Source organism: Struthio camelus, chromosome 2 (genome assembly GCF_040807025.1).
Source record: "Struthio camelus isolate bStrCam1 chromosome 2, bStrCam1.hap1, whole genome shotgun sequence".
In the NCBI taxonomy this organism is placed as follows: domain Eukaryota; kingdom Metazoa; phylum Chordata; class Aves; order Struthioniformes; family Struthionidae; genus Struthio; species Struthio camelus.
This window is the reverse complement of record NC_090943.1, coordinates 161,033,245-161,058,564: the sequence shown is the minus strand read 5'-3', so window position 1 is coordinate 161,058,564 and position 25,320 is coordinate 161,033,245. Positions and strand designations below refer to the sequence as shown.

General features: G+C 38.9%; 1 protein-coding gene across 5 annotated transcripts in view; it reads right to left on the bottom strand.

Annotated features, from left to right (window-relative positions):
* NSMCE2 (NSE2 (MMS21) homolog, SMC5-SMC6 complex SUMO ligase) overlaps positions 1-25,320 on the bottom strand; it is a 129,282-nt gene that overhangs the window by 53,369 nt on the left and 50,593 nt on the right. For all 5 annotated transcript variants that reach the window (XM_068933269.1, XM_068933268.1, XM_068933267.1 and 2 more), the window contains one exon: positions 16,237-16,390. In XM_068933269.1, coding sequence (XP_068789370.1) covers positions 16,237-16,390 — 154 coding nt within the window. The remainder of the gene's footprint in view (positions 1-16,236; positions 16,391-25,320) is intronic.

Sequence of the window (25,320 nt, the reverse complement as noted above, 5' to 3'; positions counted from 1 at the left end):
AATGGAGTTTGTCACCATCATATGAAAAAGCCATTGGGAAATACATCTTTTGTTTACCTGTTCATCACAGATAACTATTGACTGATTCACATTCTAGAGTATTTTTTCTAAGGCCTAAAACAATAGTTGAAGTGGAAATACATCATGACTTTTTTCTTTAAAGAACTCTGTTCAAGCATTTTTGGAATAATCTTCATACATTCTACAAGTAGAATGTTTCCTATCTTTTCTTTTGTCTCTCTTTAAAAAAAGGGCATTTCAATAGGTTCACAGCTTCTTAAAAGCTTCCCAGTTCTTGCTATCTATTTTTACCTGTTACAAAAAATACAATAATGGTGCTGGCTATCCAGTGCCACATTAATCATGCTGAAATAGAGGCTTGACTTCTGACCAGGAACGAGCACTAAAGCAAATGAACTCATATGTACAGACATCTGCATATGTGGATGTATGAGCACATTTTTCTAATTATGCTCCTCATTCTCTGGAATACGGAGGCATCCGAGGGCACACGTACATATGTAGGTGTAAACAGAGCTCTGTGGCCTATTCCCTCGGATGGACAGGCAGAAAGCAGTGCTGATTCAGAATTTGCATAGCCACATCGGCATGTGCACATAGTGCACACTTGCACATTTGCAGTGAACGGGCTAGATGCAGAGACAATACAGGTAGAGGAACTCAAATGTGTCTGCACTTGTCTGTAGACATTCCTCCTGAGCTGCAGACTTTCCATGATACACAGAGGGCAACATAATAAACATGATAGCCAAGTTTCTCAATCAAGGAGCTAAAGTGAGACTCCAAGTCGATTTAGAAATCAAAAATAAGACTCCATATTTAGATGGGGATTTAGGACCCTAACTTTGTAATGTGCAGTGCTGATGAGGAAAGTTAACTTTCATTTTTTTAAACTTCCCTATTGTTACAGCTAGCTAGCTAGCTATATCTGAAATACATTAGCTAGCCATACCTTAAAGTAGGAGTTAATGAATAGCGTCTCTTCACACTCCCTTCTTCTTTGGTGACTTGACTTTCCCAAGAGTAATAAATTTCACTACAGAAGATCTTTTCAATTGCTAATATCTGTGAACAGTCTCTGGTCTCTAGTAATTATCAATGTCAAGGCAATTTGTCCCCTAATACTTTATAAAAAACACCTGCCAGTGTAAATTAAAAAGGCTTGCCATAGATTTTAAGATGCGTGGGGAAAAAAATGGAAATAGATAATTCTGAAAGAATAACATCTTTTGAAAAAGAAAAGAAATCGGCAGCTGTTTAGAGACGAGCAATTTAATATACAGTATCTTATTTTCAACAGGTGACAGTGATTAACAGTCAGTTCAGTGATGCTACTGGATCCTGTAAAACTACACTTGTGAATCGGCCTCAAACAAACTGCAGCAAAAAGGACTATTTGTAAGGTCAAAGGCTCACAGGAGAAACCCTTAGTCCATGAGATTTGTTCTGTAATGGCACAGCTACATAATAATAGTATAACAGACAAAGAACACTTTTTCTGGCTACCTGTAGCTCATATTATGCCAGTACTACATTTTATGCTTTGTAATAACCGTATTATTCACAGCTCATGGGGAATGAGGAATTATATCCTAAGCATCCCACCTATTACATACGAATGAGAGATCCTCAGCTTAGATGTACCCCGTGAGATCAATTTAAATGGCAAGAAAAAGAGCCTTACTTCTGCTGTGGAAGGCAGTGCTGAAACTTAACATATCCACAGAACATGAACATTTTGTTAGTGCAAAATTCCTATCATTCTTCCTTCTGCAGCTCACAGACATATTGGCTCCTATACTGTACCTGAAACACACTTGAAGACCCGGGAGAAGAACGAAACAAAGTGGGAGTCCTCATAGTCTGTAGTGGTTAAACGGGTATGGATTCTGTCAGCACTGTGCATATGGTTTACAGCTTCATATAACGTGCTCTGTTTGCTCTGTCACATGGAAATATTACCGAAAACCACTTTGGATTCATAACTGGAACAGGAAGTGATTTGAGAACTGAGAGTTTTCATCTGTCATTTTAGGATGTACGTGCATACAGGATGTTGGTTTCAGTTCAACAGTGTATTTCTTATGCATTTACGGAAAACAGTTCATCCTTTGTAATAGAGTTCACATTTAGTGGTGGACTATCTTGTTCCTGTGTGCTCAACCTGGAGCCCAGCACGTGATCTTCTGGAATGTGCTAGAGAGAAAGACTACACATTACTGCCCTACCCATGCTCTATCTGTCAATATGTGTGAGTGTGAACACACAAACACACACGTGCATGAAGGGAATCATTTGCTACAGCTTAACGGAGGCATTACTTATACGTCGTGTATGGAGGTGCCCAAGAGATATCATGCCTTAGGCAGCTCCAATCTTTCTGATGATCCTCAGAGCAGAAAAACCTCCTACACAGAGCTGTCTTTTTAAAGGTACCGTCTTACCCTTAATATAAATTCTCATGTCTATATTCTGCGTAACGTGTCTGGAGGTGTGGCTGAGGTACAACCTATTCAGTAGCTTGGAAGAAATTGCTAAAGAGCATACAACTTGAGTAACTACTAAAACCTTTTTAATAACAATGATCTGGGGGTCACTGCCAAAGAGGTAACATAGAAGAAAATAAAAAACTTTAGAGGGTTAGATAAAGCACGATTATTTCTTATTTTAGGTGTAGGAAAATAACACGGTATCATTTTTTGCAGGATTAATGTTAGGCATGATAATGAAAAATACTTTAACCTTATTTCAGTTAAATTTACTGGACAACACATTTTAAATAGGGGAATTCTCTTCAGTGCAGCTAAGTCTGTACCATTATTCACAATTCTGTGCTATTTTCATCATCAGGAAGAGACAGATAACAAGCTTTTTAATTGTATCCAGACTTTACTTTTGTAGATGTTTTGAACTTACTTCATTAGCTTTTTAATTTGATTTCTGGTACCTTCTTAAAACCCATGCAAAAGGTTATGCACTGATAGCATAAGAAGGTTTTTCTTTGATGAATTTTTTCTTTACAAAAACAATGTAACAATTAACAATGTGGACAATTCTGTGGAAAATATTAAAGAATGTTAAGATTTTGTTATCTGTTGTTCTAAGAAGTGATTTTTAGTTAGCAATGACATTTAGTTGGAAACAAAATTTGGCATGCTGAAGAGTGATATTTGGCACTGCCAGTGTATTTCAGGATATCATCACATGGTCGTCTCAGCAAGTTGCTTTTGGTTTCAGCCCTCTCTCATTACCTCTATCCATCTGACTGAAATCAGCTGATCTTTTATAGGCATTCCCACAGCCAGCCAGCAAGCTACTCGCTGTCAGATACCAACAACCATATTTAGGGTGTGCCTTTTAAATACAGAGGCCAATAGGAATATAGTTGACTCTTTTTGTCTGCCCCTTAGAGCTGACTGACTTCCCATCAAAAAGCCTTAGAGAAACCAAAGAGAAAATTTCTCAAGCTACAGTCTCAGTATTCCAATTTCACATAAGCCTTGACTGCAAATGTATTTAAATAAATAAGAAAAGAGATGTTAAAACGTTCAAAGTATATGTTACATAACCTGTATAAAGTGTAATTAACTTTTAACATCCATGCAATCATTTTGCTATTGCAGCTAAAAAATAATTCTCAGAATCCAGCTCTTCCAGAATCTCCAAGAAAAATACTCTTTGTTTCACCATTTTCTGATTCATTCGACTTTGGAAGTAAAATAAACACATTGCTGTGTTTAATATTGTTGCACAAGAGAATTCACAAGAATGAAATGTGTTCAAAGTTCCTAGAAAAAAATGTAGCAATGCAGGCTGCCAAGTTGTTCAATGTCAAGCTCTAGGCAGTATAGCAGGACTAGCAGTAAATGACTCATAGTGAGTCACGCTTTAGCTATTTTTGCTTTTAAAGTACTGCCAGGCGCTGTGTTAATATTCAACCCAGAGTAAATTTAGCAATGCAAGAAAACAAGTGTTTCCATGGTTGCTCCTTCACAATGTTTATGGTATATACACAGCCATTAGGCACAGGAATTAAGCCAAAGAAAGAATATGGAAATGTTCCTCTTTCATTTACAACTGAATTTTGCTACACTGGGTTTTATGAGTCACTCAGCTACTAGTTTTTCCAGTTCTAACAAAAATGTAAAGCAATAGCTAGCACACCACGAACAGTACTGTTAGCGGTCAATAGCCACTACTTTCCTCCAAACTATTGCTTTTGCAGTATGCAATAATACAACTGACCTGGAAGCACACTAGCCCATCAAAAAAGCAAATGTAAATGAACTACATAGTTTATCAAGAAAATTAAGTCACGTTAATGTTTCAGGACAAAAGACGACAGACGTGAAGGTCTCACTAGTGAAAATAAGTGCATCAATCATGACTAACACATTTTGTGACACTTCTAAGGAGGAACTGGCAGGGAGGAAAGCTGAAGAGGAGCACTGAAGGGAGAAAGGAGGTTAGGAGCCTCTGTGGGGTCATGTGAAAAGGGAAAGCATCTGCAGAAAAACCAGGAAGGATGCTGATTCAGGCTGGGGTGCAGTTTGGTAAAATGAGGGAAGTGGTAAAGAGAGTATGGCAGAGCTGGAAAATATCTGTCCGTAACATAGCCACAGTGCAACAAAACCCATATGAAGGTACAATTTCAACAGAACTATCTGCATAGTGGTGTTTCCTTAGGTTAGGAGAATATTTGTGGAATATGAGCCGAACTCTGCAGACATCTGTTGAAGTACATGCCATAACAAAATTGTGTTTGAGAGAAGGAAGGCAGAATTGTGTCTGGGTTGTAGGAGGAAAAAAATAAAAAACCCAAACACTGGATGCTGAAGCAAATGGTAGGTAAATAGCTTACTTGGCCCACACTAATAATAGAGTTGCTAAATGATTACATATGATTGCTCGTTAAACTTTTTTGTTCACATTTTAATACAGTGATTTATTCATTAGACTTAAATTGCAGTAATTACTATTTTTACTGCAGAGGCTGATAAAGCAATCAGGCAGCTTTTACTTTTTTTCCCCTCAAAGAAAACTCTTTAGGTATTCTGCATGAAGCCTTGCATGTAGCAATATGCAGATGCATAGTTTTCTTCCTGTTTTCCTACCTGATTATAAACTAGCCACTTAGTTTATACTGGAAGTTTATAGATAGATCCCAACGAACAGCCTTCCTGGAAAGACTCTTGATTGCAGTAAGTCTTGGATTGGCCCATAAACTTTCAAATAGGGAGCGAAGGAGACCACTTAAGTCTGAGCCAAATCCAAAGAACTGAAGCAAACTACAGACACTGAAGTCCAAAATGATGATTTGGAAAAAAAAAACAAAAACAAAAAAAAAAAACCATTCAGTGGCCTCCTAACCCTGAAGGCACCTATATCGGGTAAGCCTCTCCCAGGTTCTCTAGGGATCTGAATTTCTGACTTCTGTACTTGCCCAGAGCTGCCCCAGCCTGAGTAATGAGGAATAGCAGCTCTTTGTCCTGCAACCTCTTCGGCTCTTGAAAGTAGGCAAAGCTCCATCCAAGTGGAGGAAGTGAAGAGAGCAATGGATATGCAGGGGAACCCTGTTTCTCCATGCCTTACTGAGTGAGCTAACTACTAGAATACAGTCATGCACCCTCTTATTTGTATTCTCTCTAGCCCCCTTACATTCCTGGCTGTGCACAGTACAGGTCATGCTTCAATTAAAGCGATGAAGAGCGCCCTCTACAGACTAGCCCAGAGCCGAGGGATGGGTTAAAAACACAAGAGTGGCTATATCATATCAGACTTAAGGTCTGTTTCATCCAGCAGTCCTTCTCTGATGATGAATAACAGTAAATCCCTAGGGGAGGGCTAAAACAGGGAAAGTACACAGTGATGTTTTCCTAGTATTCTTGCCTAGCCTCCACTAATCTGATCAGGGGCATTTGGAGGAGCCAGAATGGAGCCAGAAGTGGCATCTTTCAGCTTTAACAGCCCCTGAGGGATTTTTTTTACATAAATTTGTGTGAATGTATTTGCCACACCTTCTGGGCAACTGCAGCAGACACATAATGCTATTATATAAAACGTAAGCTCTCCCACTACCCCTCCACTAACTGTTTCATATTTGCAATCGTTAGGTGACTTCTCTCCATCATAAGGTATTTTTGGTGCCTGCTGGAACACCTGTTAAGTGACTTTGCTTTTAATCCTGAGATCACTCACAGCATGTCTGGTAGTAGAACAAATCTGTATCCACATTTGAGATGATAAGACATGACAAACCTATTCACACTTGTAAAGTCAGATATAGTGTCTCAAATGAGAGTTTATAACAGCTGAAAGATGACAACTTAAACTGTTTCTCAGACGTAACTGAACATCCGAATGCTCCAAGCTGGATCTAGAATAAGCAAAAATGACACTGAAGACAGTTTGACTTCTTTGACTTTGCACTAAAGCTGACTGAAAGCAACATATCTCAGGTTACTCCTAAGAGACAGTATAAGCAATTACCACTTCAGCTCCTAGATAGCATCAGTAATTGTGTGAGTGCCTGCAATTCCCAAATCCACATACTAGAGCCATGTTCCATTTCCTCTCCATCTATATAATGTGAGCACGTGTGCTCAGGCTTACAGTTAAAGCCCTGACCCACCCCCTTTACTGTCTTACATTATACTCGGCACGTTTTTAGCAATCTTATGCAATACAGTGATTGACATACAGATGTAAAGCACATTATGCTGACAGAACAGATTCCTCACTGAGCCGAGCTGCTCACACATACCGCATGTACATACCATAACCCTCCTTGTAGGAGCTGAGGCACTTAACTCTGGGCTCTTGCATCCAGTCTGAGGTCCACAAGCCTAACAGATGTGTTTTGCAGTCCTTAAGCACTTTAGTTCTCTCCCTACACTTCAGCTGAACTTATTTAACCAGCTTGGGGCAGCGTGAAGAAGAGCTGCAGTATATTTAATGGCATAAAATTCACATTGGAAAGAAATCATGCTTTACTGTGAGCTTACTCGTACTTAAGGCTTTCAAGAAGGAAATCAAACAATACTAGTATCAAAAATTATAAGTAGCCAATACACATGAACTTCTGATAAGGAATTGGAGGATATTTATTAAACTTGCTGCACATTAAAGTTTGCATGTTATGGGATGTTACAGGCATACATCAGGGAAATTCCATTTGACTTCAGAGGCTACACTGACGCTTATCAAATAAAGGTCTAGCTCAGCATGTATTTGCTGAATAACCTGCAGCTCTTCTGAAAGATACACTGAAGAGAGCTACATGGCAAGTAGTTTCAGGAACTATAAAAACATTGAGTGTTTTCTTTTCTCCAAACTGGAGTTCTCTGAAGTTACCATGCAGTGTGATATGCACTGATGGATTATTATCTTGTCAGCAGTATCTCAGATCTACTTCCCTGTTCCTCCTCAAATGCTTTTTCTGTTGGTACTAAATCCAAATGCTTTACTGCAGTAGATTTTCTTTTGATCCCTCGGCATATTGGTCATACAAAGTCCTACATATAAACGGCTAAAATGAACATATGGCAAGGGTAAAAGAAGCTACTATCCTTCCAGGAGCAAGAAAAACTCAAGTAGCAGAGGAAATGAGTAAACAAAACAAAGTTGCCCAATTTTAAAGCTCCATTGAGTTTTTCTTCTTTCTTCCTCAACATCCTAACTTCAAAAAGAGAATGTCTCAACTGAGTAATCATAAGACTGTGATGCTCTCCCTTTTCTCCCTCTTTGCCCCCTTCTCCTTGGACTGCTTTTCACTTGCTTTCCTGTGATCACACTTGAAATTTAAGCTGTAAGCTCATGGCACGGGAAGGGAACTCCTCCATTCTCTATTTCCGCAAATTTGTCTAAATGACATGTGAAAGACACAACGGCAAGTAAAACAGTACTGAGCTGGCAGAGGCAGCCCCTGCATTTCCACTGCTTAAATTTTTACAATAAAAGTAACACATATTATGGCAGCATTAAAGAATCCTAACTGCCCAAAAAGGTAAGTGAATGAAAAATCCCAGAGAGAGCATATTTTGTTACCAGAAATGACATTTTTCATAGGGTATAATCTATCTATTGAAGTCTTCAGAATTTTACTGGCAAACTTTGGCAGCTATTTATGTGCTTCGTACTCATTTGAAATTTATAAAACTTTTCCAATGAGTTCAAATACAGGCACAAGACATACAATTTAGTAATTTTCCAATTTGCACAAATGGATATCTATACTGTCAAGAAATATGGGACCTGACTGAATCGGACTGAAAACCACTGAGGGAGAAATATACCTAAGCTCGGGTACAGTGCTGGCACAAGAACAAATATCAATAATTTGGCCAATTTGCTTAGCCTGAAAATTTCTCAGCCTCGGAGTAAGGTTCTGAGGGTTTTTTTTTTATCAGTCTTCCAAAAGAAGTTGACGGGGCACAAAATTAACATATTTTAAGCGGGAATTTTATTACATGATTGATTGCAATGGGGTGATCGATCAGGTGACTGACTGCAACATCAAGGGAACAGAATCAGCATCCACAAGGCCCCTTCCTACCTGTGTCCCTACAAACAGCAAAAAAGCCATGCCAGCAGCCATCAAAGTGCTCAATTACGAAAGAATTATCCCACGACAGTAACGATAAATTTCCTCAAAGTATTATCCTTAAGTGTATAATAATAATAGAGATTATTTCTGTGCAACACACCATGAGCTTTCTTGATTTTATATACTCAGTGCTGATCTGAAAACCCTGGAGGCTGGGCTGATATGAAAACAGGAATTTTATCTTGAAAAAAGTTTTGCACCGGAATGAAATGTACTGGAATTTCAAAAATACCTAGACATACAGACCAGATGAGAGGCAGAGAAAGAGATAAAGAGAGACTACCATTAAGTGTTCACTGATTGCAAGGGTAGATATTCATAACAAGAGAGACCTAGATCTGATGCTCTTTCTGATTTAAGATACCTCCCTCATTTGCGTACCTTTGCCATAGGGCTAAAAGGTCAATGTCTCTCAGTATTTTCTTCTGCAGTTGTTTCTATTTTTATATGCAATTAAATACACATTTAACAGAGAGAGAGGCAGACTGATTCCACAGCCTACAGGTTAATCACCTAGAAGGCCCAGATTCAGCCCAGGTCTGAATTAAAAATTGCTGAAACTAGAATCTAGGTCTCCTATATTCCAGGTAACTCCCACTGGAGAAGGGCTATTTGAGGCGGTGGGTTGATTTCTCTTCCATTTTAACCACAAATTCCACTTCAGACCCTTAAACCCCAGAGCAATAAACCTCTGCAGAAAGTTCTTGTTTTGATAAATGACATTTTTCAAAGACAATCATTTCATCAAAAACACATGACCAGACCCATTGGCAATTGACATTCTCCGTCAATCCACTTACAGGACTAATGTTAATGCAAGCTTCTGTCTCTTTTCCTAACAAAGCTAGTTTTTGACCTGCAAAAATGGTCCCAGATTGCAAGATAAGAGTTCTGAACCTGTCATTCATCCTAGATTTGGCCCTTTTTTGCAAATTAGCAAGGTTACTAACTTTGATTAAGTAATTTTGCAGTTTGGATATTCATCTTAGGCATTTGTATGGTTCCCATTGCTGCAGTACTTGAGCATCTCGTAATCTGGCTTGTTTCTCTTCCCAATAATTCTGTGAAACAGAGGGTTCATATGCGAGATATAATCATCATCAAATTTGCTCACTCCGTTTCACCCCAGGCACTGGTCTTCTAATCTTTCAAAATTAAAGGTGGGTTAGTTCTAGCCACTAGTTTTTCCCAGAGAAATATCCAGACAGAACAGTTCCAGAAGGACAATACCATGTCAAGTTTCTCCCCCTCTGCCCGGGACAGTCCTCTAACCCTGATTAAAAGTCTGGCTTCATTCACACAAATGCCTCTACACATCTTCATGTCACTCCTCAAGGGCTGCAGTTTGCTCCCTCAGCGCCATATCATAAAAATATCACTCTGGCAAGCTAAATACAGCTACGTCATTATTTCAGGCTCTCTGAACTGAAAAGTCACAAAAAGTAGTAATGTTTTAGTGCCACAGGAGTGTCACATGAGACACAAGGCAACAGAGCGTTGCGCAGTGCAGAGTGAACGTGGCTACGCTGCTCCTTAGGCTACCAGCCCCGAGCAGCATGGATACGAGCCAATCCACATTCACTGGTCCCTCCTTGCACAGTCCACAAGGACAATACACACATAGCCAAATCCAGACGCTGACATAAGACTCCGAATCACAGAGATTTCAGGCAGCTAACTCCCAGTGAAATCTTGTCCGAGCTGAACCCAAATGACTTAACCTAGGTAATAACAAAAAGATTATAACAAAGGAAAGAACTAAATTCAGGTCTCTTGAACTGCAAGCTGCCTTCCTAAGGTCCTAGACTACCTTTCATTTCTTTAATAATCAAAGGCCTGTATATAAGGAATTTTACTTAAATGAAAAGTGCATATCCCACACACAACACTGAACTGTCATAATAATATCCATTCCAACCCTATTTTCAGTTCTGGGGCTGACGTTGTTTCCCCATGATCAGACCCAGTAAAATGATTTCAATGACTATATTGTATTAAAAATAATAAGAAAAATACATTGGCCTTATTTTTCCAGCTGTTCCTCTGCCTACACTGCTAAGGATAAAAATGAAAAATAGACCAAATAAGTAGTTAGGAACTACTGAAGAGAAAAACAGACCTACAAATGATATGCAGCTTTGCACAAGTCACTTCAATTATTTATTCAAGTTTCACCTCTGTTAGACAGTGAGGAATAAAATGAACTTGCCTACCCCAGTACAACGTTGTGAGGATTAACTGGATGATACTTGTCAAGCATTATACTACACAGCGTCATGTTGCAGCTTGATTTCTTATCCTATTAAAAGCAAATCAAAGACTTCAGTCTTTCCTGGAGTCTCCAGATAAACTGTTTTATGAATTTAAAGACAACTCCTTTCATTGTATTATCTTTCAACCCAAAACTGCCTCTAAAACGACACTTTCTTACACCATTATCTTCTGGCAAATGCATGGTTTTAAAATACCTGTATCACAGCAGTGCATGATGATGTCTACTTGAACATCACACATCATATTTCAAATTTCCTTTGAAAATATATGCTTACTGATATTATGCTTACATGAATCTGTCTGAGCAAAATGTTCAGTCATGATACACACTTTTCCCTTTCAAAAGCATATTTTCTGAGGCATATTTTTGTCAGTGGAGAGGGCAAGGAAGTTCATTACAACTGCAGTGTTGCTACTTTCCAAATGACATTATAATGACTGTTTTCCTATGACAAAAAGTTGCCAAAACCAATATTGCATCTCAAAATGATTTGTTTCCTATCAACAAAGTGCTATCTTCCTTCACTGTGCCAAATTCAGTCCTTTCATTGCTTGGCCTAACCAGCAATACTGTAATTCACTCAAATCTTAACACTTTCTGCAAAATAACTACTGAGGTTTCTGTTGGATGTACGCACGGAACATAGTTATCAAGGATGCCAAAATGCATGTTATCAGCTACTATAAACGATCCACGAAACATGCCATCTTTTGTGCACTAAATGTGAAACTAAATAACCTTCAATAAATACAGCAGTGGTAACTAGGGTCATCGGAGTAGAGATTACACCTTCTGATTAGTCCTTTTCACAGAGTATCAGAAACTTAAACTGACACATGCAGATTAAAGACAGCTTTTATTTTCATTTCATGAAGGTACAGTTCTCATACCCTGTGCCAGAACATGCCTTTGATAGATACACTGGCATGAAATAAAAAGAGTGGGTAATACAACATTAAACAGAAGGTGGGATTTAAAATTTATAGGAGATACCAAATACAAAGCTACAATTCCTACAGTTCTCATGACTTAGCTCCTGTGGGCTCAGTCCTGCAAGGTCCTGTACTGCGGTTACAATCCAATAAGGAAGTGCAAGATGCCAGCAATTTCACTGATTTCAAAGGAGCTACTCAAGCAGTTTAATTTGAGGAATTTGCTTAAACATTTCACTTAATCAAAAGCAGATCGCTAAGCACTTTACAGATCTGGGACCCTTACGTGTAAGGGGAGCACCAGTAATGTAGAGTTAAGGTCACAAAAAGTTTTCCTTACAAACCACATTTGCAAACATTTAGAATTTTCTGACACTTCCGTATTTAGCGAATATGCCTAAAAAGTGTTTAAATATTTGAAAAAGATAATGAAGTCATTGCAGGGTACAAGAAGTGGTAAAAACTTTAAAAAAAAAGAAGAAATAACTGAAACTTCTTTTTTAAAGCTTACATTCCAAGCAGTTTTGAGCAGAAAGATGAAATTGTCTTCCATTAAAAATAAGAAGTGGGCATTTAGGAACATAAGATAGTTCTGAAAATGGGGCTTCAGTAAAAATCACCAGTTGTTCATATAAAACCTATCTGACAGTGTTTTGACACATATCATCAGAAGTGGAGATTTTGCATCATTTTGCACACACTCCTGCTAAAATAGCTGCATAATAAAGGCTCAGATTGAGGGAAAATGCCTGTCAACTGTATGAAAGATGAGGAGAAAGTAAACTGCTCTGAGACACACTATTATTGTTAATGCCGTGAAGAAATGCACTTTCCCAACTCAGTTCTGCATTCTAGCAGCAGCAGAAGTTCAAAGCTAAGAAGGACTCCTCTCTGCGGAACTGCCTAGAGAAGAGGAAGAACTGAGGACAATTTGGTGCCTTTCTCCTCCCCAGATATGAGGGCTACCTACTGCAGTGCATATTACCTGTCACGTGACAGAGAACAACCACGCAGCTCCCTTTTCATCACTGAGGCTGCAACTATAAGGAATCTCAAGAACAAGACAGATTGTTAAATTAAGGTTAGATTTAACTGCTTCACTGTGCCTAAGAAATCTTGTCTCAAGAAGGCTTTTCTCCTTCAAATCCTAGTTAATTTTTAAGTAGCAGGGCAACATGAGAATATAACGTTTCCTTGCTCAGCTATTCTGGAATACAAATGCTCAACTCCTATCTAATAATTCATGTTAACTCAACATGGCAGAGAAATCCTTCCAACATCTACCCCATCTGCTTCTTTGAGATGGGAAAGGCTGAGACAAAGGAAAAACTGGCAGAGCTCATCTGAGAAAGCCTGGCTGAAGTTTTATGTTTTGATATGCTATTTGAGGTAGCAATAAAAGCAAATCCCAGGAAAGAGATATAAATTGGACCATAAAGTATAAGTGTACGCACTGCTTGAAACAGACCAGGAGTTTTGCACTAGGTTGTGCCAAAAACTGGCAACACTAACAGCCGAAAAGAAAATATAAAACAGGTAGCTGCTGATAGCTACTGATATACATAAGTCACAAAAAGGAGTTTCCAAATGTGTCCCAGAATTTGCATTATAATATGCTGTATCATGGGAGCTGTATTATTGGATTGATTATGAAAGACTACACATACAACTTGATTTAAGCATGACTGCTGAACACCTAACTGAGTGGCCTTAATGTTCCCTTTACAAAAGGGAACAAAATGTACACACGGTGGGTTATGAGGTAAATCATCACCTTATCAAAACTAGTGGATGTCTTTTACAGTTTTCATGAATCTTCAGTTCAGCTGGTATTACAACTCAGAACTTCCTCCCTCTGAGCCCCATATTCGCTCCTCGATAGTAACACTGCCTTCTACTTGGCTTATGCAGTATTTTAGATAATACTGACAGTGCTCAATTATACATCTCAGCACATTAATCTACTACGTAGAGCCCAACAATGAGAAGAGGCTACTTTCAAGATTAAGGCTTTTTTGTGCTAGATGGGAGTACACATGTAAGTTCAGCCTGTCTCAGAGACGTTAAAGTCAGAGGTCCTGATCCTACAAATACGCGCATATCTGTAATTTTTAACTTTGGGAATAAATTTGTTATTTTCAAAGTTGTGCTTACAATTGTTGGGCTTTTTAAAAGGCTAGTCTTGAGTGTGGAAAACAGACAAAAGGGAGAGGGAAGTTGAGGGTAATGGCAAGGAGAACACATTATAGCACAGAACAGAGAGACTGGTTGCAGCTCACTATACCATATGGAAGCAGATTTATGTAAGTGAGTATAAACAGACTCCACTGATCTTCAGTCAGCCATTATTACTCAAGAAGCCTTCCTGGTAAAACAGCATTTTGAAGAGGGAACTGAAGCAGGAAAGTGACCTTTCAGAAGATCAGTGGATTAGTTAGCCAGAAAAGACAGTGCTGATACATACTCAAGGCAGCAGAATGGCGCTTGCTTTAGGAAATCTAACTTTGAATTTTCCATCTCTTGTCTATCTGTGGACCTGAGGTGGCACTTAGTTTACTATTTCAAAAGAGGGTGGGCTGAAACAGATTGTTTACTTGAGCACAAGATCATTAAGTTGCATCCAAGATTGTTTGTTAAAGTTCAACTAACAATCTTCCACTCAATCTTCTGAATTTCATTAAATGCTGCAATAAGGGCAAACGTGATACATGTACCGCATCAAAGACATTATGAATTCTACTAATCCTAAACTGACCTGGCTGATCAATAGTCCATGTACTGGGCACAGCAGTCCATCAGACATCATCATGCATATCCTGTTGGCCACAGTCTGACCTCTATGTTCAACCAAAACAAAAGTCCAAATGGCCAATAAGACAAACCTCGATTGCAGGCAGTAGTAGTAGAATGATGTCTTCGTATTTTTTTTCTTTTAAAAAAGAATAACTCTTATTGAGCTTAATTAATTTGGGGGATTGTCAACAGTTCTACTGGTTAGAAGTCAGTCACATAGCCTGAGCTGAATATATTACTAGGGCATACACCCCCCTCCTCAGGCAATTACAGGGTGGAAAGTAAATCCAAAGCCAGTTATCAAGATTTTATCTTCTCAGTTACAAACACGGAGAAATTAGGAATTACAACATAATGTGGGGCAGTAGTAATTTTATGGTTATGGAGGGAGTGAAAATTACACTGCTTTGTGGTCTGCAACCTGGTATGTTCCTTCTTACAGCCATGCCAAGGGCTCTATTAAACTCAGAGGTCAGTGTTAACACTCAAATCCCAAATCCTAAAAACCATACAGATGGGAAACAAATGCGTTAAGCCCTGAAGCTCTAGTCCTAGCAAGTCTTGAGATATCAGATCTAAAATTCACCTTGTCAGGCATGTCCTCACACTTCATAAATCTCTCTATGGAAGCAATCCAAAGTCCAGTGAAGTCAGCGGGAAAAATCTTTCCGCTAGTTTCAGCGGGTTTTGGATTGGGCTCCAAAAAAACAAAACTCAAGGAGAGCTACAGGAGATCATCCAGAATTTCAGTTTCCAATGGTATAAATCATTAATCTATGACTCCTGAAGTTCCTGAGATACCAGTTTATGTTGAAATCAAAATGTAGGGTGGGAGTGAATAGGTACAGGGGTCAAGGGACAGCAAGCAAAATAATATGATTTCAAAACATAATCATGACTGGGGAAGAACAGCACAAATAGTGTTAGAGCCCATGAACTTTCCCAGCAACAGTAATCAGAGTTATTTTTTTAATAGCTGCTATGCATGCCGAGCAATAAAAATATACTATTTTGTTGTGTTGCATAAGCACTAGAACTGCTAACTCTCCAATTTTTCTAGTAATTCAAGCACAAATAGCTTAAAATTTTAACACTTGGTGAATCAACATGAAAATGGATTTTAATATGTTGCAGTGTTATATGGTACGTGCACAGAAGCTGTGAACCTGAGAACATACACAGTAAGCATTTTCCAACAATATAGTTCTATGATTAAAGCAAAGGTCTTAGAGTTGCAACACATCCTAAGTTGTGAAACAGGAGCAATTTGTTTAAGTGACAAATGAAAACAGATTACCTAATCCTTTCAGAAGATCCTATCAATTAAGAAAAAAGTCACTTCAAATGAAAAAGCCCACCTTACAAAAAAAAAGATGTGAAGCAAGTTTTTAACGATATCTGTATCCAGACAAGGCAAGAACTGTGGGAGCCTATACAAAGCTACCAAGGTACCTGCGCTGGCTTTTTTCTACACATATATCAATATTAAGTTTTGAAATAGGAATACTCACCTCCATTCAAGCCATAATTGGCAGTTCTGTATTTTAGTACATTTAGTATACATGTTATCATTTAGCATTCAAAAAATCATTTTTTAAATTAAGACTTACATTGTTTTCTCATTTCTTTAAGCTGATCCTTAAAATACATATATTTTTCATTCCTTTGCAAATCTGAGTCACTATTCTTGCTCTCCAATGCAGTAAATTTTTCTTTTACTAAATATTTCAAATCTGGTATATTTTCTGGTTTATCCCGTTTTATCTGCAAAGAACAAGAATGAAATGTTTTTATTCACTATGACACATGCTGTAAAACAAAGCAAAAGGCATCAAGAAAAAAATCATGAGCATAAACTCAGTTTCTCTGGACTCCAGCTAGGTCTCCTGCTCTGAAACCATTAACCTCTAGGTAATTGTTTATTTCAGCAAAAGTAACTATTAAAATCTAGAGATTAATTTCACCATGTCATTTCACCTAGTTGCTGTTTATCTGCTCTTCTTTATACTAACAATAGGGAAAATTGCATCTATGCAGTCAAATTTACTTCTCTGAGTGGCAGAGGTCAAAATGTTAACAACAAACAGTATAACACTGAACATGAATGAAACCAAGGAACATTACTCTGTCCCAAAGAGTAGAGATGATTTAAAAAATTTTATTTTTCTTTTCCAGAGTTCTCAAAGCATGTTGCTCTCTCATCATTTCTCAATCAGCTTTTCAGAAGCTTATAATCTACCTGCGTGACTGGTACGATGACCCCAGCAAATGTAGTACAGATAGCTAGTTTGAAAGGAAACCACCTCAATTTATTTGTGCTATGTGAACAACAAGCAATATGTTTTACAAGCAGGCAAAGATATAGTTTCTTTAAAAGCACTTTCTTACACTAACTGTATCTGGGATGACTGAAGAATAAACAACTGGAAACAATACGGAAGTCACCACATAGGCAATATTGAGTTATTCCAAGTGTGTGAAAAGTATCTGGGGAAACCCCAAAAACCAATAATTAGATTTTTAATTTTGTTTCTCCAAGCAACATTAAATTCTAGGGAATCGTACCTCTGAAAGGCTTTCATGAGAACTAGCTCTTAGAAGTATTGGGCTGGGGACTGTGTTATGCAACAACAATCAGGAACAGCACAAACTCTGGAAGAAGTTGGCATCTGTCAAATCCTTAATGCTAAGTGTTTTCTAAACCAGACAAAGGATATTTCTAATCTAGCCTATCCCAAACATACAGCAAAACATGCCAGTCCGAAGAAAGGAGGAAAGCACCATTTCTGCTGAGCCACTCCTCCCCTACCACAAATACTAAATTCTGCCGCTCATCAGACCACCATATTATTCATAGAGAAAGACAGCAAAAGGGAGCCTACTATGAAAAAGGGCCCAATCCATCAAATCAGTTATGGGTTCCAGAGGTTACAAAGAAGCTAGAAATCCCATGGAATGTTTTTGATTTAAGAAGACAAAGAAAAAGTAAGTATTTGTGTAAAAATGAACTTTGGGAAGATATAAAATCCTACGCAGCCAAGAAACCTTTACTGTCTTTTTAATCAAAGCAAAACGATCCATTGAACTACAATTTCTTTCAAGAGTAAAGCTAGTTTGGCACATTCGCTTTAGGCAGGTGCAAGTTGTGGCAAGAAGAAAAGCAAGAGAAAACCATGTACAGCCAGGTGATGGCATGCAGTTTTCAAAGGCACCTGGAGACAAAAGATCACCTATCCCAACATCCAAAAATGAATGGGATAAAGGGAGCGCCCAGGAATACCAAGCTACCAAAGGAGCACAGAGACTATGAGGCACAGCAAGAGGTTTACAAGGAGCAGTGAAGACCAGCAGCAGGTCATTGCAGGCGCATAAAGCCAAGCAGCAGCTTACTGTTCTCATATTATGAAACTTAGCAATGGGAGCAAAGGAAAACAGACATCCTATGCCTGGGGCAATGGGGGCAATCATATGCACTCAAATGATTTGTCTGTCAGCTCAACATCACTGCAAACTGCTCCAAAAGATGACCTGTCACAATAACAACATTGTTCTACGCTCAGCCATAGAAAAATCTTGGCCATCAGCTGCATGCAAGCACAGGAAAACAGTTACTAAATCAAAATACGTTTCAAAGCCAACACATGAGAACATAATGACTTGGACAAGAGGTAGTACACACATACTCCTTTCTGCAACAACTCCCTTGGACTGTTTTTACAGACATTCTCTCCGTAACGTAAAAATAACGTCCAAGTGCAAAACCACACTATCAAGTACGGTCCAAATAAGAACTAGTCACTAAGACCTGTCCTCATCAAGAATGAGAGTGCTCTGGCCAGATACTGTATACAAGATCCAGTCACGTACAGTACAAGAAATAAGGGCTTCTGTAGTGGCTTGATACTCACACAAAGAGTAAAAGAAATGATCTGGACCTTTGTTGCAAATAACCGTTTACCACAAAGATAATGTCAATCACCTTTTCCTCTCCACAGAGACTAACATGCTGCACACTGATACAGTTACGTTGGGCTCCTTTTTTTCTGTTTGTCAACTCATGGAAGATTTGCGTACAGAAATCCACCAGCTTAGTGTCCCCAGGAATACCCTCAGCGTGGCCGGGGAAGGAAAGGGGCACACCCAATCTTAGTTCAAACACTTCCCTCAGCTCCAACTGCCAGGAGCAGAGGACTTCACACACATGAGCGGAACAAGCGCCGGAACTGCAACTTACCAAAAAGGGCCAATGTTTGACAGGCTGCATTATATGCACAGAAATAAGCATTGTCCCTGCCACTATGGGGCTACCAAAATCTGCACGTATGTAACACCTCAGCCATCTGTACTAACCTCAGGGGAACAATTACTCAGAGCCCTCCCTTGGCTGCAGAAGTTCTAATCACACAGCTTGCTGCCATATAGCCAACAAAGGAAGAGCTAAGCTGCTGTTTTCTAAAGGCAACATGAACAATTCCACCAGTTTTCAAGAAAAAAAAGAATGTCATTCACACCAGCTTTTTTTCCCAATAGCAATAAAGTTTTGCTGTGGACTGAAAATGTTAGAGCAATGCAGCACACATGACATCAGCCCAGATAACCATAATAATATAGAAACCTAAACAGTCAAAGAGAGGCACCCAAAGAATGTATTTTCCTGTAGTTTAACTTATTTCACATGTTTATAAGATTAAATTCAGTTTCTGCTCACTTCCAGAGAGAGGATAATCGATTTCATTAAAATCATTAGTAGAGACACCATCCCTGACCACACTCCACACTGTGCTGTCACGTAGGCCATTACCAAAACGCGAGGTAGACCTTCTAGAAGGTCAACATGTCATAGGTGAATAACAAGGCACGTCCACCCACTATAACAACAAGTAAGTATGTTTACTGTGCACAAGCAATTTCTCTCTGGTGCTGCATGCGCTCTTCCATGAAGAGGGTTGAGAATGGTCTAACCTAACACCACATATGACAACAAATGAAAGAAAACTTGACATCATGGTGGGACAGAACTGCAACATCTTACGCACTGCATCAGCACAACACTCGTACAGGTGCATCACAGTTTTCTTTAACTCTCACCACCCACTCCTACTCTACAGATTCAAGATGGATGTAGTGATGATAAGATCAGCATAACAAAATGAATGGGGATAATACAAATATCAGATATAGCAGGGGACAGGGCAAAATTATCAATATTCAAGGCAACAAGTTGGGGTCATCCTTCTCTTTGGTTTCACCAGCATGTCAGATGAATGCTCACTAGCAAACCTGAAGCCACTGGCACACGGAATTTGTCAGTAAAAATTACTTCACATGGGAACCATGAAAGACACGTTAAGCAAACGACTGTACATTTAGTAGCACTGTCAGCCAAAACCAGCACGCTAAGCAACACCTTGCAGCCATTAGTCAATCCATTGAGAGTTACATTGATTTTGAAATGGGGTGGAGGCATACACACCCTCCAAAGCATCCTGGAAATGACATATAACTATAAACTGGGAGTGTTCAGGACATGGCGAAAAGGAGATCAGTCACAACTGCTTGTTTACAGCAACAGGAGGAGCAAAAGCATCTACCCCTGATGGTCCCATAGAAATAAATAATCACAGGGGTATTTACTATAGGAACTCACCAATAACAGGAAGAGCAGGCATGTTATATACGATTATTAATTTATACACCATACATGATCTACCAACAGTGCTGACAGGAAAATACATTTAGAAACACAAAAAAATTTGTTTCGAAACACATAGCTGTGGTTCACCTACTAAATGATATATTTGTTCACGGCAATATACCACACTGTCTGATCACAGCAGTTATGTGCAAAGAGGCTACCGTGTTTGACGGGCAATGCTTATGAAAGGACCCAGTTCAAGGCAGGTCTTTGACTTCTACCATTATCTATCCATACCAGTGAACCCTCCTTCTGTAGATTCTTGCACTGGTATTATTACATGCATAAACAGTTAGACTGTGCCTCCAAAAATGACCTTTTTACAGGGTGAGCTTGCACAAGCCAGAGACACCTGGAAACTCTACATATTCTAAGGGTAGTCTGGGGAGTTTTTATTTCTTTGATTAGTATAACCAAAGCGAGATAAATTATTCTGTTCCAGATCAAGCCCAGAACCAATTAGGTCAGAGGTACTATTGACTAGAATTGGGCCAGCTTGGAGTATTAGCCTATGCAGAGTAAGGGATCAGTGTCTAAAAAAGGCACTAATAAGCGTAATTCTGCATGTAGCATTTCAGCGTTTAGTAATTTGCCCTTCCCAGTATTACATCTCAAAGCACTTTACAAATATTAAAGAATTTAGCCTCAAACCTTCATTGTGACATATATACAATCAACTATATTTTACAAATAGGGAGGCCTGTGGCATGAAGAGATGAATAGCTTGACCTAAGGTTGTGCAAGGATACTGTGGCAGAAGCAAGAATAAATAAATCCTAGTCCTGTGCTTTGAGCACAGAGCCATCCTTTTACCTTCTCCTTCAGTTGAGGGAAAGTTCAAATTAACATCTGCATTTGGCTTCACTCTCTACAAAGAGGCCTAAAACAGCTTGCGGCTGCTTGGCAAACTTTGTGATAGAAGAGCAGCATTCTGCCTACCACAAAAATGCTCCAGTGGACTTTGCATTGCAGTAGTTCAGCATGTGACACTCCATGGTTATTTTCTAGCCTTTTCTTTCTTCTCTCTTTAGCACAGGAGTCCTTTAGCTGCATGTTATTAATCCAGCCATAGTTTCTAGGTACCCATTTTCAGGGACACTGCTTATGTCCCTTGGGTTTCTGGGGCTTGCCATCACCATCCATTAGGTTTAATGTCTATAAAATACAGACTTCTAGAGTTTAATTTATGGATATTATTGACACCTGTTATATGTAAGGCAAAGAAACAATCCTGTTCGCTAATGACCTTCTTAATGACAGAGTCAGCTGACGGGGCAGAATTTCTTCATTTTCCAAATTCTTTGCAGTTTCATTTATGAAAGGGAGGATGATTACTCAGTGCTAAGAAGCTCAGAGGAATGCAGTTACCTAGATATTTATATCCTTTTGTGACAATCTGAAGAAGGATATGCTGACAGTCTCCTGCTAACTCTGAACTCATGATAACTTAGATTGTATTTACACTACAGCCATCTGCCTGTGCATAGATTTATGGAACATTAATAGTAGTTGTGTATTTATGAACTCCTCTATCAGATAAAAATGACTATTTTTTTCTTTATTTACCTCTGCTATACAATCAAATCAGTCAAAAATGCATGGCATATCTTTTTCTTATTTAATGATTCCTATCCTATGTCCTTTTATTTCATCATTACCTCGCTAAAAAATATTGATTTACTATTATAAACATGCAGGCTTTCAACACACACTTTTTTTACCTCAGGGTAAGTCAAAGTTTGCTGTGATTATTTATTATAACCAATTTTTTTCACCGAGAGGGAAAATAACATGGGAGCTAAGTAAATTTGTGGGTTGAGTCACCCATAAACTCTGTGAATCATGTGAGAACCAACTCTAAGTGAGTCACCACTGTAACTGAATCAGGCTGCAAAATTTCAGCTTAAACTAAGCAGTCATTTATTATCCTTCAATGGCCGGATTCAAACCCTTAGTGAATATCAGATCATTTGTTGAGGCACAAATAAAATACAGCTCTTGGAAACATCTGCAAGGGCAGTCAAAAAGGATATCATCGTTCAGCAGCAGGATCTGCACTAGTTCAAACATAGCTCTGCTGCAGTCAGAATTGCCTAAGGGCCCACATCTGATTCAGGAGATTCAACACCTCTATACACCATGGCTGCAGGGCTGGGACTCTGGTTGAGCAACACCTTCCCTGACAATTGTGAAATGCCAAGAGAGGCACATTTATGAGAGCTGACCCATACTTATGACACATACTGCCTATTAAACTGGGCCAGCACAACAGAAGAGGACTGTCAGCACATTTCAGATACCCCCAAACTCTGCCAGAATAACAGTCTGAAGGTGAGGTAGGTTGCAGGGGTGCAAAAGCAGTATGGCAGTACAGTGGTTGCAGCTAAGGTGTCATAATGAAAAGGGTAGGACCTTCCACAGTTTCTTTTTCCTACTTCAAATGCAGCTGGAGATGTTTAACCTTTAAAAAGAAAGTAAACACAGTGGGCCATAGGCCATATGCTGCTCCTCTATATACTCGGGTATATCCAAAGCAATTCCTCACAAATCACTACACATTAGAGTCATTCTACTAAGGCTAAAAACGGGTTTGGGCCCATTCTGGTTGCTTTCTTTCTCCTATTTAAAAAAGGAACATATATACATAGTGGGATTAAAGTAAATGAGCACCAGGTGAAGAAACAAAATTGCTTGGGTGCAAATGCAAAGCCTCAACAGCATTTCTTGGGGTTCTCAGGTGTTAGAAGTTTCACCTCAGGTAAAATGCTTTACTCTGCACATATTTTAACAGTAAAAATGATCTTTGTACTTTCCCCAGTTACCCACAATGGTGCACTCAAGGCTGTGAACATCCAAGACCCTTTGGGCGCTGCTTTGCAAAGGACAAAAGGGTAAAAAAAAAAAAAAAGTAATGAAAGAGGATCACATTTAAATACCAGTATTGAAACTACTTGTTACCAATGAGGCAAAACTAGCTCATGAAGACAGCAATAAATGTGAGCATTATAGGTGAGGTTTTCCCAAGATACCAAAGTGAAGAAAGTTAATAGAAGTTTAGCACCTTATCCCTTCAGCACTTCTGAAAGCCTAGTTGCCTGTGGTTTGAAGTGACGGTTGGACTGAATAATGATTTCAGCCAAACTGAGGTCTGTCTTGATCTTGTTTTTCTACAGTTTTTTCCATAGATGAAGTATGATGATGACAAAGCAAAAAATTCCACAGCATTCAGGAAACATTTATGAAAACATTTAAAAATTATGGTTAAAAACAGTGGTGGAGCAAGTACATAAATTTACTAATCCTGTTGTTCCTCTACCTGCTTTAAAGTTCTGCCACAAACATAATTCATGTGCAAGTTAATTTTGGTGGAGTAGAGATACATAGCATGTTGTTCTAGGTAATTGTGCCTAAGCGAAGATTAAGGCCAGTAACAGCAAAAATAACTATTTGTATAAAAATGTTGCTTTGTTTTAACAGCATGTTAGAAACTGTAAGGCAGGATGGTGCATCTCTTTTAGCAAGGCTGATTCAGCAAATGCATCAGGCTGTTCAACCAGTTTACCAAGCTGCTGATTAATTCATGTATTTGGAAAATACATTAACATGGATATTAGGGAATTTTTTGTCTTTAATATCCCACTCAAACTGATGACATTGATTTCAGTGGGAGCAGACGAAGGCCTTAAGGTGATTTCAGATTAACAACCTGTTTACTCTCGTGTGGCTTTGCTTGGTTCACTGGGATGACTAAAATCCATGTTTTCCGCAGTGTGGAAATAAAGGGCTAAATTCTAAAACAGTTAGTGTTGTCTTCATCAGCTCCTACAAAACACAGTGATTTATACCAGCTGTGAGACTGAGTGACAGAGTGAGACTTATCCTTTGGAGAACTGCATACAGCATGTATTGTTAAAATCAGCTCATTTTCCAAAGGGATGTCTTTCACACTCCTTGAGTGTTCCCTAAGTGGAAGTCAAGTCGACCTTTTCAACTTTTACTCCTTTTGAATTTTTTGGTTCATCTGACGGAATTCCTGTTCCCAGAAAGTGCTTCAGCGCTGACAACATTTCTTCTCCATGCTCTCCAAAACAGCAATGTGAGTCAAGTTGTCATTTTCCATTAAGAGCAAATGTAACCTCTAAACATTTGGGAAACTGCAATAGGATTTCTACGTACAGACTCATGCTTTATTTGAATTGACGTTAGTTAAAAAATATATACCCCTGCTGACACTTACAGCCTAATCTCACAGAATCAATATACATATGCTAGCATATAGAAGGATCAGGATAGCAATACTCCATAGGGATCAGCTCTGTCTTTAACATCGAACACTGAATTCAATGATGGTTGCACTAGCCAGGAAAAAAAATCACGTGAAGAATACTAACAGAGAATGTCCCCCCACAAACTTCCTTATAGCCGGGGAGCACCTAACGTGCTTGCTTACACCCACAGTGGGTACAAAACTCCTCAACTGTATGACAGCCCCAATCTTTGCCCTAGAGCAGAATTTCCTTTTACTTTGCACTTCACTGTGAATGCCTGAGAGACAAGTGTCTCCCTTGAGCCTTTTCACATATCACATTCTTTAGCCATTATTAATAATGTTTTCTTATCCAGCTTCCTACTGGGACAGCCCCTCAGCAGAATTACTAGCCATTAAATCCCAGGTCTTACTTCTATTCTTATCCTTTTTGATCTACCAGTTCTGGCTGACACCTTGCATCTCTTCCCTCATCTTGGCAAACACTATGTCTCTTTCCTAGTACATGCACAAGTGATTCTTTTCTATTAGGTTGCATAGGACACTCTGGAATATATCTTTTTGCTTTATAGGTGTCCCAAGACATCTCAGTTACCCAGGTTTTATAGGCTCCCTGCAGTACATAACTCAAAGAGAATACGTTCAATGAAATTCTTCTCCTCCTCTCTTTGCTTATAAATCCCCTATTTGTTATTTATGCAGTTTCAACAAAGCCTCAGAAACAGACTTGTA